General features: G+C 40.9%; 1 protein-coding gene across 1 annotated transcript in view; it reads left to right on the plus strand.

Moving 5' to 3' along the window:
• Window positions 1-1,066: 1,066 nt before the first annotated feature.
• TUBGCP3 (tubulin gamma complex component 3) overlaps window positions 1,067-21,214 on the plus strand; it is a 98,730-nt gene continuing 78,582 nt past the window's right edge. The window contains exons 1-3 of the mRNA XM_066235351.1: window positions 1,067-1,344; window positions 16,439-16,546; window positions 20,729-20,796. Coding sequence (XP_066091448.1) covers window positions 1,269-1,344; window positions 16,439-16,546; window positions 20,729-20,796 — 252 coding nt within the window. The 5' untranslated portion in view covers window positions 1,067-1,268. The remainder of the gene's footprint in view (window positions 1,345-16,438; window positions 16,547-20,728; window positions 20,797-21,214) is intronic.

The following is a 21,214-nucleotide window of genomic DNA, read 5'->3' on the forward strand; positions in this document are numbered from 1 at the left end:
AATTCCCTGTAAAGAAATTTAAGTTATTCCAATGTGGGGTAAGTATTCACCCTTGGTCTAATCCAGCGGTCTCCAACCCCCGGGCTGCAGACCGGTACCGGTCCATGGGCCATTTGGTACCGGTCTGCAGAGAAAGAATAAATAACTTACATTATTTCCATTTTATTTATATTTAAGTCTGAAAGATCTTTTATTTTTAAAAAATGACCAGATTCCCTCTGTTACATCCGTCTAAGACTCACTCTTGACACTTGTCTCCTAAGTTCGACAATTATATTTAAAAATACCACAGTTTTTATGCCGGTTGCATAATTTTATTTTGTGCATTTATCCATCCCACCCTAAAGGCCGGTCCATGAAAATATTTTCTGACATTAAACCGGACCGTGGCCCAAAAAAGGTTGGGGACCACTGGTCTAATCTACTGTAGCTTTCAGGATCCCACACCTTGATCAGATGATGCGTGGATTGCATCATTTATTCCTGGATGGCGCAGTTCTCAGTGCCTACTGCTTTTCTTGCACTAACGTTTAAACGTCTATAATTGTCTTTAAAATGACTTGTAATTGCCTGTTTATCTTTTTCTCTTTGGGCCCTTTCCTTCTCTTCATCTGACTGTCTCCAGTGACTACAGTCACCTGGAGTGTGGAGAGGTATGGGACTAGGGGATGGGAAGAAGCCACACACCGCTCTTAGGAAAGCTAGATAAGGTAGCAGGATAATGTCAGCGCTCAACCAAATGTTAAAATCATAGAATCCTGTATTCCTTTAAACAGACTTCTTCCACCAAAAGTGTCACTCGAAACAACGGCTTATATTATTTTTATTATTATGGACTCTTAAGGCGTTATTAGGCACCAAGCACTTTCACAGCAGGTCATGACGTCGGGGGTCTGAGCACTGGCGGCAACACGTGCAGTCAGCAGCTGGGGCGGTAGGCACCGGGACTCTGCAGGCCCGGCAGCCGCGGTCGGGAACGTTCGGAAACGGCGGGGGAAGCCTCCGGGACAGCGCGCGGTGGGTTCTGAGCGCCCGGAAGAAGTGAGGCATTGTGGGAAGGGCCCGCGGTTTCGGCGGGTTCCGTTAAAATGGCGCCCTTGTCCGAGCTTCCCGCGGGGCCTTAGGCTTTTGGGGACACCGCTGCCCGCGGGGTGCGGGGCGGGCACAGGCAGCGGGGCGCGGCGGGGCCTTTTGAGCGCGCTGGGCTCGGGAAGGGCGGGCTCGGGCCGGCGGCTCCGCGGGGCCCCACGGGGCAGTCTCGGGCGAGGATGGCGACCCCCGACCAGAAGTCGCCGAACGTCCTGCTGCAGAACCTGTGCTGCCGGATTCTGGGCAAGAGTGAAGGTATCGAGGCCGGGCCGGGCGGCTGGGGTCCGAGGCACGTCCTGCAGGCTGCCGCTTGCAAGTGCAGCACGGAAGCATCCCCGGGACTGGTGGGTCGGGGCAGGGCGCCCCCCGGCTCTGCAGGCCCGCGGTAGCGGAACCGCGAGGGGCGCGGCCGGCTAGTGGGGTGCTGGGTGCTGCAGCCCTCAGGGCTGGAGGGTGGGGAGGCCGGGGTCCCCCGGGCGGGGAGGGCGTGAGGTGGGTGGTGGGTGGGCTGAGTCACCGCTCCCCGCGTGTTCTGATTTTGAGAGTGGAGTCTGGGAAGACGTCAGTTTCCGAACGCATCCGCCTTCTCGACAGTCATAGGACTGGGCAGGTGCTTCGGTTAGTCTGGGTGGATAGAGCAGTGGACTGTCCCCAGTCGCATGTCTGTGATAGTGCTGAGTGACGCTGCAGAGGGGGGTGTCAGGTGGTGGCGAGCCACATAATTTTCCCTTTCCTTTAGGAAAGTATAGCAGACTTGAGTATGATATCAAGTGGATTATTCTTACGACCGTTACCTGACATATGTTTCTGCCATAAAGGGCTGAGGATTGGATTTGATGTAAAGGTATTTCTGGGGAAGTTCACGTAGCGAATGCTGCTACCCAAACCCAGTTCTGTACAATACGTAAAGCCATTGTATGGTCGTGGTACTGTAACAAATGGCACAATATGTCGTTCTTGATACTTGCTTTAGCGGGAGGTCATGAGGATGCACCATGCAGGAGTATTTTGGGTAATCCGTAGCAACTGAGTTACTTTTTCCTTAAGCACCATAATGTAGAAAAGAAATTGTGCAATTTTTGCAGGAAGACTAACCAATATTACATTTAAAATATTGGAACTATTTTGACCTTTTATGATTCATGACAATGAGCGTACATAACTTATTTGATATTCTATGATAATATTAGGGGCAAAAGATGAAAAAATTTTTTGTCAACCTATTAAATGACAGACCATACACAGACCTTGTTACATTATGTGAGCTTTCACTCTGTCAAGTAAGCTTTGAACATCCCCACTCCCAGACACTCTGCTAGGTGTTGGTGTTGCAGAGCTGTACAGACAATTCATTCCTCTTATATTCTAGTGGAGGAGACCTGATAAATAGGTAAATGTATGATGTTAATTAGTGATAAATACTAGGATAAAAATAAAGTAGGGCAAAGGCATGTTGAGGAAAGAGGTGAGGGAAAGCCTCTGAGGAGATATTTAAACACAGACCTGAATGGAGTAAAGGGAGGGCCCTGTGAACTTCTGGGGTGGGTTCTGGGTAGAGCAGGGGTCCCCAAACTTTTTACACAGGGGGCCAGTTCACTGTCCCTCAGACCGTTGGAGGGCCAGACTATAAAAAAACTATGAACAAATCCCTATGCACACTGCACATATCTGATTTTAAAGTAAAAAACAAAACAAAACGGGAACAAATACAATATTTAAAATAAAGAACAAGTAAATTTAAATCAACAAACTGACCAGCATTTCAATGGGAACTATGTTCCTCTCACCACCAATGAAAGAGGTGCCCCTTCCGAAAGTGCGTTGGGGGCCGGATAAATGGCCTCAGGGGGCTGCATGAGTAGTTTAGGGACCCCTGGGGTAGAGGGTGCAGTGGCTTTGTGATGAGTGCAAACTTCTGGTGATTCTTCTGTGTTTGGAAATTTCTAGTCCTCTACATTACCTATCTGACTTGATGCTCCTAATCATGGAAGAAACCAGAGAGCTAAGATTGTTGGTTATGACTCACTCACCTTAACCTCTGTGTTTTCATTATACCAGTTTAAGTTTTCCTCCAACGGTAAACCACACATTCTCTGTCACAACTGGACTTTGAAGGCCACTTGTGAGGTAGCATGATATTTCTCAATTTAAAAAAAAGTTTAAGTTTGAGGCTTCTTTTGGTTGACTTGGTTTCATCCCCTTAATGAGGTTGAAACACTTAGTCCTTGCAAAGCTCAGCACTGTCCTTTCTCTCCATTTAGAATTGTGTCTAAGTTAAGAATAAATAGACTTTCTTTGAGATCCTCAGAGGATCCTCCCTGAATAAAATACATAATCCATTAAAGATGATGCTCTTTTTGCTCTGTCCTGGACAGCTAGAATTGCCAAACAATCATATTCGTATTTCCAAATAATGCTATTAATGACAAATTTATAAGCACACCTATTTAATAGCTTGCCTTGTTTTATATTAATTGCTGGCTTTATAATTTTGACATTTATTTTTTTCTTTTTGTTAATGGGTTTGTTATCTGATAATTAAGTAGAACATCTGATTTATTCATTTTTATTTATTTATTTTTTTAAAGATTTTTTTTTTTACTTTTATTAATTTTTTTTTTAGAGAGGAGAGAGAATGAGAGCGAGAGAGAGAGAGAGAGAGAGAGAGAGAGAAGGGGGAGGGAGGAGCAGGAAGCATCAACTCCCATATGGGCCTTGACCAGGCAAGCCCAGGGTGATTTATTCATTTTTTAATAACATATTACAATTGGCCTTTTGCTTTTGTAATATACTGCTTTTTTAAAACTATAAAATTGAGGCATAATGGACACTTATTTCTTTTAGTGTGAATTTCATGTGAGTCAATTTTTCATAGAGTACTTAGATTTCTTTTTTTTTACAGTTGGTTTCAAGGGACCTTCAAGAACAAAGCACCTACCTATAATGGTGCTTAACATTTTTATAAAGTATAACCATTATTTCCTGCCTTTTCCAGCTTATATCAGCTATGAATTTGCTTGAAGCACATACCGCCAATGAGTGACGGGAAAATTCTCTCTCCACATCCCTGGCCGTCTCCCAGAGCACATTTTATTTATTCTATCCTTGGATAGTTGTTACTTTTCTTTTTGGAAACAATGTGCTTGATGTTACAGTGTTTCAACTCTGTCAAAGACAACACTCCTTTTCATACTTTGTAATCAATCCTCTTTCTAGCTGTTAGAAAAAGAGGCCTTGGCCGATTGGCTCAGTGGTAGAGTGTCGGCCTGACGTGCGGAAGGCCCAGGGCACACAGGAGAGGCGCCCATTTGCTTCTCCACCCCTCTCCCTCTTCTTCCTCTCTGTCTCTCTCTTCCCCTCCTGCAGCCAAGGCTCCATTGGAGCAAAGATGGCCCGGGCGCTGGGGATGGCTCCTTGGCCTCTGCCCCAGGCGCTAGAGTGGCTCTGGTTGCGACAGAGCGAGGGATCCTGGTCGGGCGCATGCGGGAGTCTGTCTCCCCGTTTCCAGCTTCAGAAAAATACAAAAAAAAAAAAAAAAGAGTAAAGAAGTTTTTTATTAGATAAGTATTTCAGTGTAAATACTTAGGTATGACTTGTCCACTACTGTTACATAGTGAAGTAAGATGATTGCCCTAATCTGTAGCACCTCTGAGTGTACTGTGAGCCATGGTGCAGACAGATAAAGGAATGTTGTCTTGGTGGTTCATGGACCACAAGTGGTGGTATTGGTTTCATGATTTTCCAAAATTGTGAAGAGGTGCTGGTGAAGTTCCAAATAAAATATGCTTTTCTTTTGATTATATGCTTAGGAATCAATGTACTTTAAATATATATTAAAACTTATGTTAAATATATTAAAATATTCACTAGATTTCTTATTAACATGTATATTGAAATTTCAAAGTTTTAGGTTTCCTTTGAAAGTTGTACTTAATGGGTTTATTGTTATTCTTAAATGTGTTAATATTTAAAAATGGTCTTGGTTTACATTTCCAATACAGTAAATATTGATATATGTAACTCACATAAATAAGCAAAAACTTTTAGGGGTCCTCAATATTAAGAATGTAAAGGGGCCCCAAGACCAAAGTTTGAGGGCCACAAATATAGAGCACTGTGTTTTGTTTTGTTATTGTTTTAGAGCAGTGATTTTCAACTGGTGTGCTGCAAGAATTTTTAAAACATGTAATACCTGACTATTTAGTCAAGGGCACTGACCTGTTTTCCCTTAGACTGTCAAATAAAAAACATGACGACAATAGCACAGCAGTAGCTGTCAGGTGTGAATGAATCAAAATTATACTTTTTTTTTTGTCAGATCGGCAAAAGATATACTTTTTTGGTGTGCCCCAGAATTTTGGTAATTAGTTTATGTGTGCCATGAGATGTAAAAGGTTGTAAATTGCTGTTATAAAGCTTTTCAACTAGAGCTGTGTACATCAGAATCATTTGTGATTACACAAGAGACTGGTAACATTGTTTACTTGTTGCAAGGGGAACTGGAGACTAGACAGTAGTTGAGGGAGGAAGACTTTTTTTTTACTGAATCTAATGTTACGCCTTTGGGTTTTGAATTCTCTAAATGTGATACTTATTCAAAATTAATATTGTGAATGGCTTCTCCAGAGATTCTGAACCTGTAGATTTCTGTCGGAGGTTGGCGTCTGAAACATTAAATACAGTCAGTCATTCTGAGCTGCATCTGGAGTAGGGAATTGCTGGTTTAGGTGCTGGACAGAGCACTTACGGTTTAGGTGGCTTGCTACTGTAACCAACACACTATCCTTTTGTCCTGTCCTTTAAACAGCATTGTGAACAGACAAGTTGACATATAGAGGAGATGCAGGACAGCAGAAAGTTAATGTCTTATGAAACAACTCAACTTTCCCCCATCACTTTCTGAATCCCTAGAAAGCATCAACTGTAGAGTTTTTGTATTCACTGAGCTGTTCTTATTTTTTGTGCAGCAGGCATTTGTCTTCTTTTATCTGGATGTCTATTTAATAATCCTTTTGGGATACAGAAGACAACTGTCTCTTATTTAAAAACTCTTGGGCCTGTATCTAAATTTTCTGTGGAGCCTTCACATTTGGGATGGAGATCCTCCAGTTCCATTGCGTTTCTTGCCCTGGTTTTACACTTTCCCTAGTTGCTTTTCTACTCTACAGCCAGGGGTTCTTTCTAGAGAACAAATGTAATCAGATCTGTTGGAATTAGAACTTAGTTTGTTCCCTATCTGTAATCTATAGGATGAAGACCAAATTATCTTGCTTAAAGCTAAAAACCTGGATGTTTTATTGAGTTGTGGTTTTCATGGCTATGCTATGGTAGACAGTGTGCATTTAAATAACATTTTCAGTTTAATAATAAAAATAACTTTTATTGAGTACTTACTATTTGCCAGACACTGTGCTTACACTGTGAGATAGTATTTTTAAATCTCAAATGACTCTGGGAGGCTAGAATAATTATTATGAACCTCATTTTATTGATGATGAAACAGGCCTGGAGCAATTAAGTCATCTGCTCACTGTCATCAGCTAGTGAATTGCAGGGCCACAAAGGAACCCAGGATGCTGATTCCAGAGCCTGTTATCTTGAATTAATTCATTCCTACTCCTCTGTGTAGAATCTGATGGCTTATTTCTCTTTGTGCTGAGTAGAGATGGTAAAGTCATAGCTGTGCCTGTGGGATGGCCTCTCTCCTCTGCCCTTTCCAGCTTGTTTTTATAAAGAGTGTTTGTGTTAGCAGCACAACATCTGCTCTCTGGTAGTTGACGCACAGTGTATCCTTATTGGTGTCTGGCTCTTAAGTGTTTTTAGAGGCTTGGCAGAGGAGCATTTTACCTACCACCCTTTTCAGGCTCCTGAGAATTGCTCACACATACCCAGAGCAGATTGGAGGTGAAAGTATAATACATTCCTGGAACTTTGTCATTAAAACATTGAATACTCTAATTCAGGGGTCTCAAACTCACGGCTGTGCGGCCCGCCCACCAATTTTATGCGGCCCGCAGACTAATCAAACTTCGTGGATTAATCTGCGGGCCATTCTGCGGGCCGCACAAAATTGGTGGGCGGGCCGCATGCGGCCCATGGGCCGCGAGTTTGAGACCCCTGCTCTAATTTTTAGTCTTGGATTAAGCCAGATCATCAAGGAGCTACAATCTGGACCTCATCATCTAGAACTCTTGTTGAAATGATTTTGGCTTTATGATTTGGATTTTAGAAGCAAATGGCATGGGCCTCCTTTGAAGAACAACAGTGTGCTAAGGAAACCTGGGAATCATACCCTTTGAGGAGTACAAACATTCATGTACGTCCTCGTGCCTCCTGACCAGAGTACGATTATACCTGTGTGAGGCAACATTAAAAAAAAGGCAAATGTATGTTCTTCTTGTTTCCATAAATTGGTTATCAAACAAACATGATTTTTTTTTTGTATTTTTCTGAAGTTGGAAACGGAGAGGCAGTCAGACAGACTCCTGCATGCGCCCGACTGGGATCCACCCGGCATGCCCACCAGGGGGCGATGCTCTGCCCATCTGGGGCATCGTTCTGCGGTAGTCAGAGCCATTCTAGTGCCTGAGGCAGAGGCCACAGAGCCATCCTCAGGGCCTGAGCAAACTTTGCTCCAGTGGAGCCTTGGCTGTGGGAGGGGAAGAGAGAGACAGAGAGGAAGGAGAGGGGGAGGGGTGGAGAAGCAGATGGGCGTTTCTCCTGTGTGCCCTGGCCAGGAATCAAACCCGGGACTCCCGCACGCCAGGCCGACACTCTACCACTGAGCCAACGGGCCAGGGCCACAAACATGATTTTAAGTTAATAAAACTATAACTGGAACTAATTTTATTTTTTGAAAAAAACCCTCACTCCTGGGGGTCAGTGAGCATGAAAAAAACCTCACTACTCAAAGGGTTAATATTGTGTCCTCTTCGTCTGTTTCTTTGGCTTTTCACAAAGCACACTCCTACCTGTCTTATTAAAATTGCTTCATTTTGTAATGCATTCATTGATTGTTTCTCCTAAGTACTCTGACCTCAAACCCGCAACCTCTGGTGTAATGAGTCAACACTATCTACTGAGCCATTCAGCCAGGGTGAAGAGGTGACATTTAAATAGAGAACCAAATGAAGTGATGGACTGAGTCCTGGGAAGATGTGGGAGAAGAGTGTGTCAAGTTTCTGAGCTGAAAGTGAGCATGTGGTATGCTCAAGGAATGAATGGCAAGACTGCAAAGCGTGGCATGGTTGGGAGAGGCAGCAAATGATATTGGTGTAGTATCTAGGGACTAGATTGTGTAGGCTGTTGTTAGGAGTTTGGCTTTTATTATGTGTGTGATAGGAGGGTTTGAGTAGAGCTATGCTATTATTTTATTTATGTTTTAAAAAGATTACTCTGGCTACCATGTGGATAATCTACTCTAAGGGGGCAAAGGTAGAAGCAGGGTGATCAGCTACTTAGGAGAGTTATTGCAGTGGATAGTGTTGTATCGGAACAGCGAGATAACGAGATAACGGACGTATTGCCACACAATCAATCAGTTAACCAAATTAAGAAATTGGGAGCCTTTAATTAGCCAGCTAGTGGACCACATGGAAACCTAAGTTGTTCAAATCAATGTGGCGGTGAATACAGTTTGGAGTTAGGTTTTATAGGGAGAATTACATACTGATTGAGGAATGGGGAGGGAAGAAAGCATAACAGTAAAACAAAGCAGTGAAACAAGCTGTCTTACAATGTTTATCTATAGCAGGGGTAGGGAACCTTTTAGGCTGAGAGAGCCATGAACGCCACATATTTTAAAATGTAATTCCATGAGAGCCATACAACCACCTGGGTACATTACACATTATCCAATAAAAATTTGTTGTCCCAGAGCTGTGATTGACTCAAGCCACCTGCAACAATGAACATGAGCGGTAGGAAATGAATGGATTATAATACATGAGATTGTTTTATATTTTTAACTTTTTTTTATTAAAGATTTGTCTGTGAGCCAGATGCAGCCATCAAAAGAGCCACATCTGGTTTGCAAGCCATAGGTTCCCGACCCCTGATCTATAGGGTTAGTTCAGGGAAAAACATTCTGAGAACACTTGCTACTTCACAAAGCTAGTCCAAGGCCACAGTCTGGGAAACCAGCCTCAAGGCCAATAGGGAGTAACTTACTCTCAGAAAAAGTAAGTTCTGCTAAAAGTCTCTTTGTTTTAGAGAAAGTAAGTTTGCCAAAAATTATTTATGTTACAAGCCTTTCTTTTCTACACCTCAGATAGTAGCTATGGAATGATTGTTGTACTGCTCATAAAAATTAGGGGATATTTTATCACTTTATATTCATTTTGAAATAGCCCCTAATTTTTGTGAGCAGTATGTTTGGGATAATACTTTTAGAAGTAGGGGCAACAGGGTTTACTGAACTGAATAATTGCTTAAGAATCTGAAAATATCTTTATTTTCCTTCTTTCTCCTATCCCCATTTTCTTGAATTCTCAATCAAATTGATATAGGAATTTTGGATTGAAGTTGGTTTCTTCTGTCCTTTCTAAAGATATTCCTTCATTACTGATGAGAGGTCAGATGTTAATTTAATTCTTATCCTGTTATACTGGCAGCTTTTAGGATTTTTTTCTTTATCTTTTATTTTATGAAATTTTGCTATATATAAGTTTTGTTATTATGTTCTGAAATTTTGTCAAAGTTTGGGATTTAAAAAATCTTTTTTTTAAGATTTTATTTATTCATTTTGGGGGGGAGAGAGTGAGAGAGAGAAAAGTGGGAGGAGCAGGGAGCATCAGCTCCCATATGTCTCTTGACTAGGCAAGCCTGGGGTTTCGAACTGGCAGCTCCAGTGTTCCAGGTCTGTGCTTTATCCACTGCGCCACCACAGGTCAGGCAGATTTAAAAGTTTATCTGGAACACCTGACCTGTGGTGGCGCAGTGGATAAAGCGTAGCGTTGGAACGCTGAGGTTGCTGGTTTGAAACCCAGGGCTTGCCTGGTTAAGGCACATATGGGAATTGATGCTTCCAGCTCCTTCCCCCTTCTCTCCCCCCTCTCTCTTTCCTCTCTCTCTAAAAATGAGTAAGTAAAATCTAAAAAAACAAAAAAACAACAACAACAAAAAAAACAGGCCCTGGCCGGTTGGCTCAGCGGTAGAGCGTCGACCTAGCGTGCAGAGGACCCGGATTCGATTCCCGGCCAGGGCACACAGGAGAGGCACCCATTTGCTTCTCCACCCCTCCGCCGCGCTTTCCTCTCTGTCTCTCTCTTCCCCTCCCGCAGCCAAGGCTCCATTGGAGCAAAGATGGCCCGAGCGCTGGGGATGGCTCTGTGGCCTCTGCCTCAGGCGCTAGAGTGGCTCTGGTCGCAACATGGCGACGCCCAGGATGGGCAGAGCATCGCCCCCTGGTGGGCAGAGCGTCGCCCCTGGTGGGCGTGCCGGGTGGATCCCGGTCGGGCGCATGCGGGAGTCTGTCTGACTGTCTCTCCCTGTTTCCAGCTTCAGAAAAATGAAAAAACAAAAAAAAAAAAACAAAAAAAAAAAACAAAAAAACTATCCTGGAAATAGCCTTAAAAGAAGTTTATCTGGATTAACACTTGATAATCCATCAATTTGAAGACTAAATGGAAAAATTTTGCTATGAATTCTTCCTCATGAATTTTAACTGTTGTCTTTTGTTGTGTTTAATTTCCCTGCTCACATTTAATTTCCTCTTAGTAGCTCCACTTTGCTATCAGCCTATTTTTTATTTTTTAGATATTTATTTATTTATTTATTTTTTACAGAGACAGAGAGTGAGTCAGAGAGAGGGATAGACAGGGACAGACAGACAGGAACAGAGAGAGATGAGAAGCATCAATCATCAGTTTTTCATTGTGCGTTGCAACACCTTAGTTGTTCATTGATTGCCTTCTCATACATGCCCTGATCACGGGCCTTCAGCAGACCAAGCAACCCCTTGCTGGAGCCAGTGACCTTGGGTTCATGTCGGTGGGCTTTTTGCTCAAACCAGATGAGCCCGCGCTCAAGCTGGCGACCTCGGGGTCTCGAACCTGGGTCCTCTGCATCCCAGTCCGACGCTCCATCCACTGTGCCACCGCTTGGTCAGGCACTATCAGCCTATTTTTTAAATTTGTGATAGTTTTTAAAGAAATCTTGACAGTTATTTTCTTTGTACTGGCATTTTGCTTCTGGCAGCCATTATCTGTTCTGTTCCTATATTTTGCCTTTTGTAGGGTATCATATAAATAGAATCATACAGTAAGCAATCCTTTGAGGCTGGCTTTTTTAACTTAGCCTATTTGAGATTCATTCATGGTGTTGTGTGTATCAGTAGTTCATTCCTTTTCATTGCAGAGTGGTATTCCATTGTATGAGTGTACCAGAGTTTATCATTCACCCATTGAAGGACATTTGGGTTGTTTAAAATTTTTGGCAATTATGGATAATGCTGCTGTAAACATATATGTACAGATTTTTATGTGACTTAAATTTTTATTTCTCTAGCATAAATACCTACAAGCGTGATTGTCAGGCCCTGTAAAAAGTGTATGTTTAAGTTTTAAAGAAACTGCTGCACTGTTCCTGAGCTGGCTGTACCAGTTTTATTTTAGTGTGAAAGAGCTCCAGGGGCTGGCTCTGCAGGACTCCTCACCAGCACTTAGAGGTAGCAATATTTTTTATTTCAGCCATTCTAATATGTAATGGTATCTATCTCATTTTGTTTGTAATATACATTTCCTTAATGATTAATGACATTGAGTATCTTTTCATGTGTTTCTTTGCCTTTTATATTCTTGGCAAATTGTCTGTTCCAAACTTTTGTTTATATCTTGTTGGATCTCTCCCCCTTATTGAGTTTTGAGAGTTCTTTGTGTATATTTGGTTCAATTCCTTTGTTGGATGTGTTTTGCAAATATTTTCTCAGTATTCTCATCTCTTAATAGTGTCCTTTGCAGAGCAAAAGTTTTAAATCTTGGTTGAAGTCCAATTTATCAGAAAATTTAGAATTATGATTTTGGTATCTTACGTAGAACTCTTTTGTCTAACCTAAAGTCACAGTAGCTCCTTTCATTTTTTCCCGAGTGTTGTAGTCTTATGTTTGTATACTTATCATCTGCGTTAATTTTATATATGGTGTGTGGTATAGGATGAGGTTCTTTTTTTGAGTTTACCAAGAAAGCATTTTTTAAAAATATTTAACTTACTTTTTACCTTTAAGACTAAAGGTTTTAAATTGGAGCCTTAAAAATATTTGATACTTTGGCCCCACTCCAAACCAATAAAATAATGATTTATGGAAGATAGGTTTTAGAATCAGTACATTTTTAAATTGATTTTAATTTATTGTGTTTACATAGATTTTAGTGACATTTTTTAAAATAAACTTTTAATTTTAGAATTTTAGATCGACAGAAACATTGCAGTAAAAGAATTCCCCTATACCCCACAACCTTTTCCCTATTATGTACAAATATTTTACATTATTAGTATGGTATAATTGTTACAATAATAATAGATTATTTATTTTTTTATTTTAGTGAAAGGAGGGGAGGCAGAGACAAACTCCTGTGTGTGATTGGACTGGGACCTACCTGGCAAGCCCACTAGGGGGCGATGCTCTGCCCACCTGGGGCACTTGCTCTGTTGCAATCTGAGCCATTTTTTTTTTTTTTTTTTACTGCCTGAGTCGGAGGCCCAGGAGCCAAACTCAGTGCCTGGCCACCTCGCACCAGTTGAGCCATGGCTGCTGTAAGCCGGGAGGAGAGAGAGAGAGAGAGGTGGAGAGAGAGAGAGAAGCGAGAGGGGGTGGGGTGGAGAAGCAGATGAGTGCTTCTTCTCTGTGCCTTGGCCGGTAATCGAACCGGGAACATCCATACACCTGGCCAACACTGATACATTAATATTAACTAAACTTCAAATTTTATTCAGATTTCCTCTGTTATTACCCAACGTTCTTTTACTATCCTAGGGTTCCATCCAGAGTATTTGGTTACTGTGGCTTTCATGTCTCCTTGCGTTTCTGTGGCTCTGACAGTTTTTCAGACTTAATTGTTCTTTTGATGACCTTGACAGTTTTGAGGATTGAAAGTCAGGTATTGTGTATAATGTCTCAATTGGGATTTGTCTAATGTTTTTCCATTGATTAGACTGGGGTTATGTGTGTTTGGGAGGAAAATCCCAGAGGTAAAGTATCCTTCTCATCGTATTGTATCCAGGGTACACACTCTCAAAGTGGCTCATCACCCCCGATCTTGGTCTTGATCACCTGGCTGAGGAGGTGTTTGTCAGATTACTCCACTGCTTAGCACTCTTCCCCCTTTTCTATACTCTACTCCTGGAAGGAAGCCTCTGTGCAGCCCACAGCTTCATGAGGGGATAGTACCTACAAAATACGAAAACTTCTTAGTCTTTATTTTTAACATGTCTGTGGGATCAGTGGTAATGTCCTTCTTTCATTACTAAATTTGTATATTTTCTTGGTCACAATTTTATGTTAACAAGTCTATTATTACTAATAACCAGCTGGTAGTTTCACTGATTTTTTTCATATTTTTTTATTTTTATTTTATTTATTTATTTATTTATTTATTTATTTATATTTTACAGAGACAGAGAGAGAATCAGAGTGAAGGATAGACAGGGACAGACAGACAGGAACGGAGAGATGAGAAGCATCAATCATTAGTTTTTTGTTGCGCATTGTGACACCTTAGTTGTTCATTGATTGCTTTCTCATATGTGCCTTGACCATGGACCTTCAGCAGACCGAGTAACCCCTTGCTTGAGCCAGTGACCTTGGGTCCAAGCTGGTGAATTTTTGTTCAAACCAGATGAGCCCACGCTCAAGCTGGCCACCTCGGGGTCTCGAACCTGGGTCTTCCGCATCCCAGTCTGACGCTCTATCCACTGCGCCACCGCCTGGTCAGGCTTTCATATTTTTGTTTTAAATTTCATTGATTTTTTTTGCTCTTAATATTTCTTGACAGTTACTTTGAATTTAGTTTTTCTTTTTCTAGATGTTATTGCATAAGCTGATATTATTGACTTGAGACCCATCTTCCTTTTTGATAAAGGCGTTTTATACTATAAAGTTTCCAAATGATGCTTTGGCTGTATCCCACATATTTTTTTTTTTTTAAGTGAAAGGAGGGACAATACAGAGACAGACTCCTGCATGAGCTGGGACCAGGATCCACCTGACGATCCCAGTCTTTGCCAATGCTTGCAACCAAGCTATTTTTAGTATCTGAGGTGGAGGCTCAATGAGGCTATCTTCAGTGCCCGAGGCCAACGTGCTTGAATCAGTCAAGCCTTGGTTGCAGGGTCGGGAAGAGGAAAGAGGGAAGAGGGGGATGGCGGAAGCAGATGGTCACCTTTCCTGTGTGTGCTGGCCAGGAATTGAACCTGAAACTTCCACACACCGGGTCAATGCTCTACCATTGAGCTGATTATTCAGGGCTCCCACATGTTTTAATGTGTTGTATTTTCATTTTCATTCAGTTCTAGATATTTTTCAGTTTCCTTTGAGACTTTCTCTGGCCAGTGTATTGTTTAGTAGTGTGTTAACTGACTTCCAAATATTTGAGGATTTTTTAGATATCATTCTGTTGATTTTTAATTTTTAATAATTCTGTTGCTAGAGAATATACTTTGAATAGTTTCAGTTATTTTGTATTTAATAAGGCTTATTTGTGACTCTGCCCTTCCCCAAATGTAGTCTGTCTTGAGGAATGTTCCATGTGCAACTGAAAAAGAATGTATATTTTGTTGATGGATGAGATGTTCTGTAACTTAGATTTAGTTGGTTGATGTCACTGTTGAAGTCATATGCTGGCTCACTTTCTACACTTATTTTTCTGACTACCAATAAAATCATTTCTCTCAGAGCCTGTGGGACTGCCTGGGGTTTTAGTTTTGTTACTGTTTTTTGTCTGGTGTAGGACGCGACAGCACACTGCAGGATGGCTGTGCTTAGTAGAAAGGTGCTCCGTTTCGCTAGCACTCCCAGCTGTAGGAATTTTCATTCCCATTGCCTAGGAGGGAGGGCTGGGTCCTTGACGTTCAGTCCTTTACTTTGACTTCATATCCTTGGTTGTCCTGGTGTTCCTTGGGACTCGCTTTGGTTTGCTTGGTTGGGGCAGTCAGCAGTTATTTGGTTTTGTGGGTGGGGTAGAGGACCTAGGAGTCTGTTTTCCATGCAGACTTTCAGCCAGTCCTTGTCCTTCTGCCCTTCTTCATCTTCATGTTCTAAGGCTCTGAGTTCCCTTTCTGGAGCCTTCTGGAGCTTCTGTGTTTTTCTTAGCCTCTGTCACCCCTCCCCCCCACCTCTTTACCCTGGCAGGCATGGAGCTTCAAGTTTCCCTGTCCTGAATCAGTTCCCACCAATCCATTTGCTTTCCAGATTCTCACATTTTGTTGACTTCTATTTTGTATTGTTTCTGCCTTGTTTTCTTTGCTCTTACTGATTTATGATTTTACAAAAAAATCTTGATTCTCAACTTAGTGGGTTTTATGAAGGGAGTGGATACAAACATCTTTTTTAAGCCATCTCTTTATCTAGAAGTGTAAACAGCTTATAAAGTAATTACCCATTTTGATTATTCCATGGCCCACTTCTGGTTTTTGTTGCTTGAACCTTGGAGCTGCTCAGAGGCTCTCATTGAGCCCTTTACTTCTCTCCTGCGTGGTATTTTGCACTGTGACTTTTCCCGTGTCTGTCTTATATCATTATCAGTCCAATTCGTTTTCTTTCTCATAATTATCTTGCCTGTTGCTGTCTCCCTTTCTTATTTTATAGAACCGTTGTTTCATTTCTTATTTATTTTTTGTATTTTTCTGAAGCTGGAAACGGGGAGAGACAGTCAGACAGACTCCCGCATGCGCCCAACCGGGATCCACCCGGCACGCCCACCAGGGGGCGATGCTCTGCCCACCAGGGGGCGTCGCTCTGTTGCAACCAGAGCCACTCTAGCGCCAGGGGCAGAGGCCAAGGAGCCATCCCCAGCGCCCAGGCCATCTTTGCTCCAATGGAGCCTTGGCTGCGGGAGGGGAAGAGAGAGACAGAGAGGAAGGAGGGGGGTGGAGAAGCACATGGGCACTTCTCCTATGTGCCCCGGCCGGGAATCGAACCTGGGTCCCCCGCACGCCAGGCCGATGCTCCACCGCTGAGCCAACCGGCCAGGGCCATTTTGTGTTTATTTCTTAATAGCTTTTCCATACCCTCAGTTAAAATTTTGGAAAGGTGGAAGGTGATAGATACATGTACCCAGTCCACTGTCTTGAACTGGAAGCTTCAGGTAATCAGAGCTGATTGGCAATAATTTGCTTTCTTTTATTTACTTTTCAGCTGATGTAGCCCAACAGTTCCAGTATGCTGTGCGAGTTATTGGCAGCAACTTTGCCCCAACTGTTGAAAGAGATGAATTTCTAGTAGCTGAAAAAATAAAAAAAGAGCGTATGTATTCTTCCTAAATATTATATTGTGTTGGATTCTTAGATTTATCAAAGCTTAAGAATATATATATATATGCACACACATATATGCATATTATGCACACACAGAATGAGACAAAAGTACATTTATAGTTGTATGTGAAGCAGTTTATTCTTACTATTTTTTAATTAATTATTGTATTTTCCATACTAATAACTATAACCCTACTTTTGCCCCACCCTGTATGTAGTTCCCAGGCTACTATTATGTATACGCTGCTCACAAAAATTAGGAGGTCAGGGAACATGCAGATACTTTCAGCCTTTTGTATAGTGCATTTTCATCAATGAAATAAAATGTTGCTTTTGTGTCTTATTTGCATTATTGAACAATTTTCTTTGACTTGTTTGCTTTTCTGATGTTCTCATTTAATAAAAAAAGTAAAATGCTTCTTTTTTTATTGCTTCATATTCATTTTGAAATATCCCCTAATTTTTGTGAGTAGTATATATAAAATTATGTTAAGAATAAGAATAACTCAGTTTTGTCTTTTGTTAAGAGGATTGTTATAAATACTATTATTACAATATAATTTGGTTTAACAGTGTGAGGAAGACAAAAGGACTTAATATAATTTCCTGCTTATCTTGTAATTTGCAATATTTAATATTATGCACCTTTGACCACATAACATAGAACAATCACTCTCTTAGCAGTAAACAACTGAGTCAAATGTTGCTTCTAGTAATTGTCAACATCCAAACTTACAGTACTTTAGAACTTACGATGGGTATTTTAATTCTGAGATGATACTGAAAGCTTTCCATTAGCATCTGGTTACTAATGCATTCTGTTTAAGGTGGGGCTCTGCCATCCCTCTATATGGCAGAGTGTCTAAGGGAAGGAGGCTTTGAGCATAGGGTGTGAGAATTGCTCTTGTCCAGGCTGGAGAGTTATTTTTCTCTGGAGGTCAGTTTCCTGCTCCTCAGTTTTCTGGGCTGTATGAGCCCAGCTCCAGCTGCCTGAAAAGCAGCCTGCCTTGAAGGTCAGTGGTCCCCCTACCCAGGCCTCACTGTTAAACTGCCCAAATGAAATGAGCTTTGACCTTACTTCTAAGTGTCCTGGCAAACTGGTGATGACATCTTGGGGATCTGTTTTCATGGCACAGTTTCCCACCCTCTGCTGTTGCATTATTAACTGCATTTGGCCATGTGTGGATGACCTTTTTCAGAGCTGTGTAACTGAACTAGATGGTGAGGTAGTAGAGTTCAGGCTGTGGCTGTGAGTAACTGGATCTGGCCATGGCTATATTTACATGTTCAGAGCTTGATGAGCAATGCAAGTCTGAAATGATGGTTCTGCTGATATGAGTCAGATCTTGGTGTTAATTAGTGTGTATGCCTTATTTACGGCAGAGGAGCAAAAATGCAGTATTCTGATATTAATTTGTAAGACTTATTTTCCTTTCTTGTCTCTAAAACTTAATATAAGGACACTATACTCTGTTCTGCATCCTGATGCTTATTACATTTTAGATTATTTTATATTTTATTTATTTTTTGTGTGACAGACAGACAGAGGGACAGATAAGGACAGACAGACAGGAAGGGAGAGATGAGAAGCATCAATTTTTTGTTGCGGCATCTTATTTGTTCCTTGATTGCATTCTCATGTGCCTTGACGAGGGTGTGGTGGGGCGAGGGAGGGACTACAGCAGACCTATTGACCCCTTGCTCAAGCCAGCAACCCTGAACTCAAGCCAATGACGTTGGGCTTCAAGCCAGCAGCCTTTGGGCTCAAGCCAGAGACCATGGGGTCATTTCTATGATCCCACGCTCAAGCTGGTGAGCCCACACTCAAGTCGGTGACCTTGGGGTTTTGAACCTGGGTCCTTCGCATCCCAGTCTGACGCTCTATCCACTGTGCCATGGCCTGGTCAGGCAGGTTATATTTTAAATAATTAGTGAGAGCCCCACGTATTGGATTTTTATTAACAGAGCATTCCCTTTACAAATTTACATTTCCAGACCTCTGCCTCTTGGTGAGCATATTACACATACATGTAATAGCTTAAAATTTTTTTGTCTTAATTCAGAGTTAAAGAACTGGTAGCGGTCTGACCTGTGGTGGCACAGTGGATAAAGGGTAGACCTGGAAATGCTGAGGTTGCTGGTTTGAAACCCTGGGCTTGCCTGGTCAAAGGCACATATGGGAGTTGATGCTTCCAGCTCCTCCCCCCCTTCTCTCTCTCTGTCTCTCCTCTCTCTCTCTCTCTTTCTCTTTCTCTCCCTCTCCTCTCTAAAAAAAAAAAAAAAAAAAAGAACTGGTAGCTACACTGTTGTAGTTAATATACAAGGAAGTTTTGGAATTTCTATATGTATATATTTTTTACAAGAAAATTGTAACCATGGGCAGCCCTTTTCCTGTGTTCCTTCTGTGTTTTTGAAGTAAGACTTGCTGTATATTGATGCAGTTTGCCTCCTCTGCCCATTCCCACCAGGTATCCACAGCTTCTTTTGGGCACACCTGCCATTACCCACCCAGAGGCCAGCTCTGATGTGGCCCAGCTCTAGATTGTAGAGTGTGGTTGATGGTCCTCTCATGTAAGAGTCACCATTGAGTTAGCATTTTTCAGTAATCTTAGACACAATTTTTATAGCTTAACAGTTTTGAAATTTGATTAGTTTTTGGTATGTTAGATTAGTTATGATAGTTCTGTCTTGACAATGAAAATTAAAATTTTCATTTTATTTGGGTAAGTATAAAATGCTAATATGTTTTATATTGAAACAAATTGCAAAATTCATCATGTGTGATAAGATTTAACACCTGTTAGTTTCTTAATTTTTCACATTGGTAAGTGGGGTACATTGTAACTCAAAATTTGTTTTGCTGTGTTTAGCAATCTGTTAGATGAAACTTTTTTTTTGTATGTTCATTTTTATTCATATTATTTACTGTTGCTTTGTTGTCCTATGACTAGTTTCATATCTATGAATTAGTGTCAGTCTTACTGTATAGAAAGGAAATCGCTTTATTTCATAGTAGTGTTTATTTGGAATATTTTTATATGCTCTTTTAAGATATAGTAAAGTATATTGAACTTTAGTCACATTAATTTTGTTGAATGCATTTTATAAGAATACATTTTAAAGCTAGTTTCACCTTTTGGCATAGGAAGACTTGAAAGTGCAGATGTGATTAGGATGATGTAACCCTCTGGTGTGTGATTCATATAATCCGTACATGAGACCAGCACCATTTCCTAGCTGATGAATGTAAAAAAGTATTGAATGTCAAGTCAGTCATTGTCTTTCTACAAATGAATTTAAACTTTTAAAGCTAAGTGAGTTTGGCTGATGGGATGTTAAAAAAATGGCTCTACTCAATGGGATAAACAAAAAAAGGTTCCTTGGAGACTACTGCAGCTGTAAGCTAGCTTTGAAAAGGGGTGCCTTTTCTTGTTGGTGTAACAGGGTTTCTTTGAAAGGCACCTATGCACAGATGGTGTGTGCAGTATTGTAGATGTGGGGAAGTGGGCTCTCCTCTCTCTATCCCAAATCCTATGTGTTGTATTCTTTATGGAACAGAGTAGAGCATGGAATTCTCATTTATAATTGGGGTTTTCAGAAAATTTGTAAGTGTAGTGGCAAGACGTGAACTAACAGAATGAATCAATGGATGAAAATTCACTAATAAGCTGTTTTAATTTTTATTTGGAAACAGCAGTTGACTTAATTTTGCTGTTTATGTTAACAAAAAATGCTTAGAATGTGTAGTTTCCAGGCAAACTATTATGAATGGTGTACTTTTTTGTTATTGCCCATTAGAATTTAGGATTCCCAAGATATTTTTACTTCACATCTCTCCTTCAGATAGACATTATGAACTAAAACTGATAGTGGTTTTTCTCACTGGACTATTAATATTTGTAGGTAGAATCTAAAAGGTCTCATTATTTTTATTACTTGAGCTAATTTTTGCATGAACTATTTGATTTCAGCCTAAAATTATCAATTGTTTACAAATGTCAGAGAGAGGACATGAATTGACCAAATTCACAGAGCTCATTGTCTAGTTTCTTTGATCCTTAACCTAAGGACTCTTTGCAGACTTTAGACTTATCTGTTACTATAGGTGAAATAGTATTATAAAAGTGAATTTTGGTGTATGTCATTAACCTTTTTTTCCCCAACTTGATAGTTATTCGACAAAGAAGAGAAGCAGATGCTGCATTGTTTTCAGAACTCCACAGAAAACTTCACTCACAGGTATCATAAGAGTATTCCGAAAGCCATTCCAGTAATGGTGAGGTTATGAGAGTGATCTGGGAACATTTGAACAGTTTGGTGGTATTATTAAACTCTTCTACATTGAGTATTATCTTGATTATAGTTTGCTTTTTAAAAGATTTTCAATGTTAGAAGTAAGTTTTAGCTGGATTTAATGCTAAATTGCTTATAAAGAAGAATGAAATTGGGAAAGTAATCAGACTTATGTACACAATAAGTATGTATTATAGAAGCCTTAATTCTTTTACTGGGTGGAAGAACGTTGGTATAACAGCAAAAGCTTACCTTGTTGATTCACTTTATTGTTTACTAGGTCCTGATTGTTATAGTGAATAAGTTAAAAATTTGATTTTGAATATTTTGTAATTGGATGTTGATACTTACAGTATCTGCTATT

Source organism: Saccopteryx bilineata, chromosome 6 (assembly GCF_036850765.1).
Source record: "Saccopteryx bilineata isolate mSacBil1 chromosome 6, mSacBil1_pri_phased_curated, whole genome shotgun sequence".
Taxonomy (NCBI): domain Eukaryota; kingdom Metazoa; phylum Chordata; class Mammalia; order Chiroptera; family Emballonuridae; genus Saccopteryx; species Saccopteryx bilineata.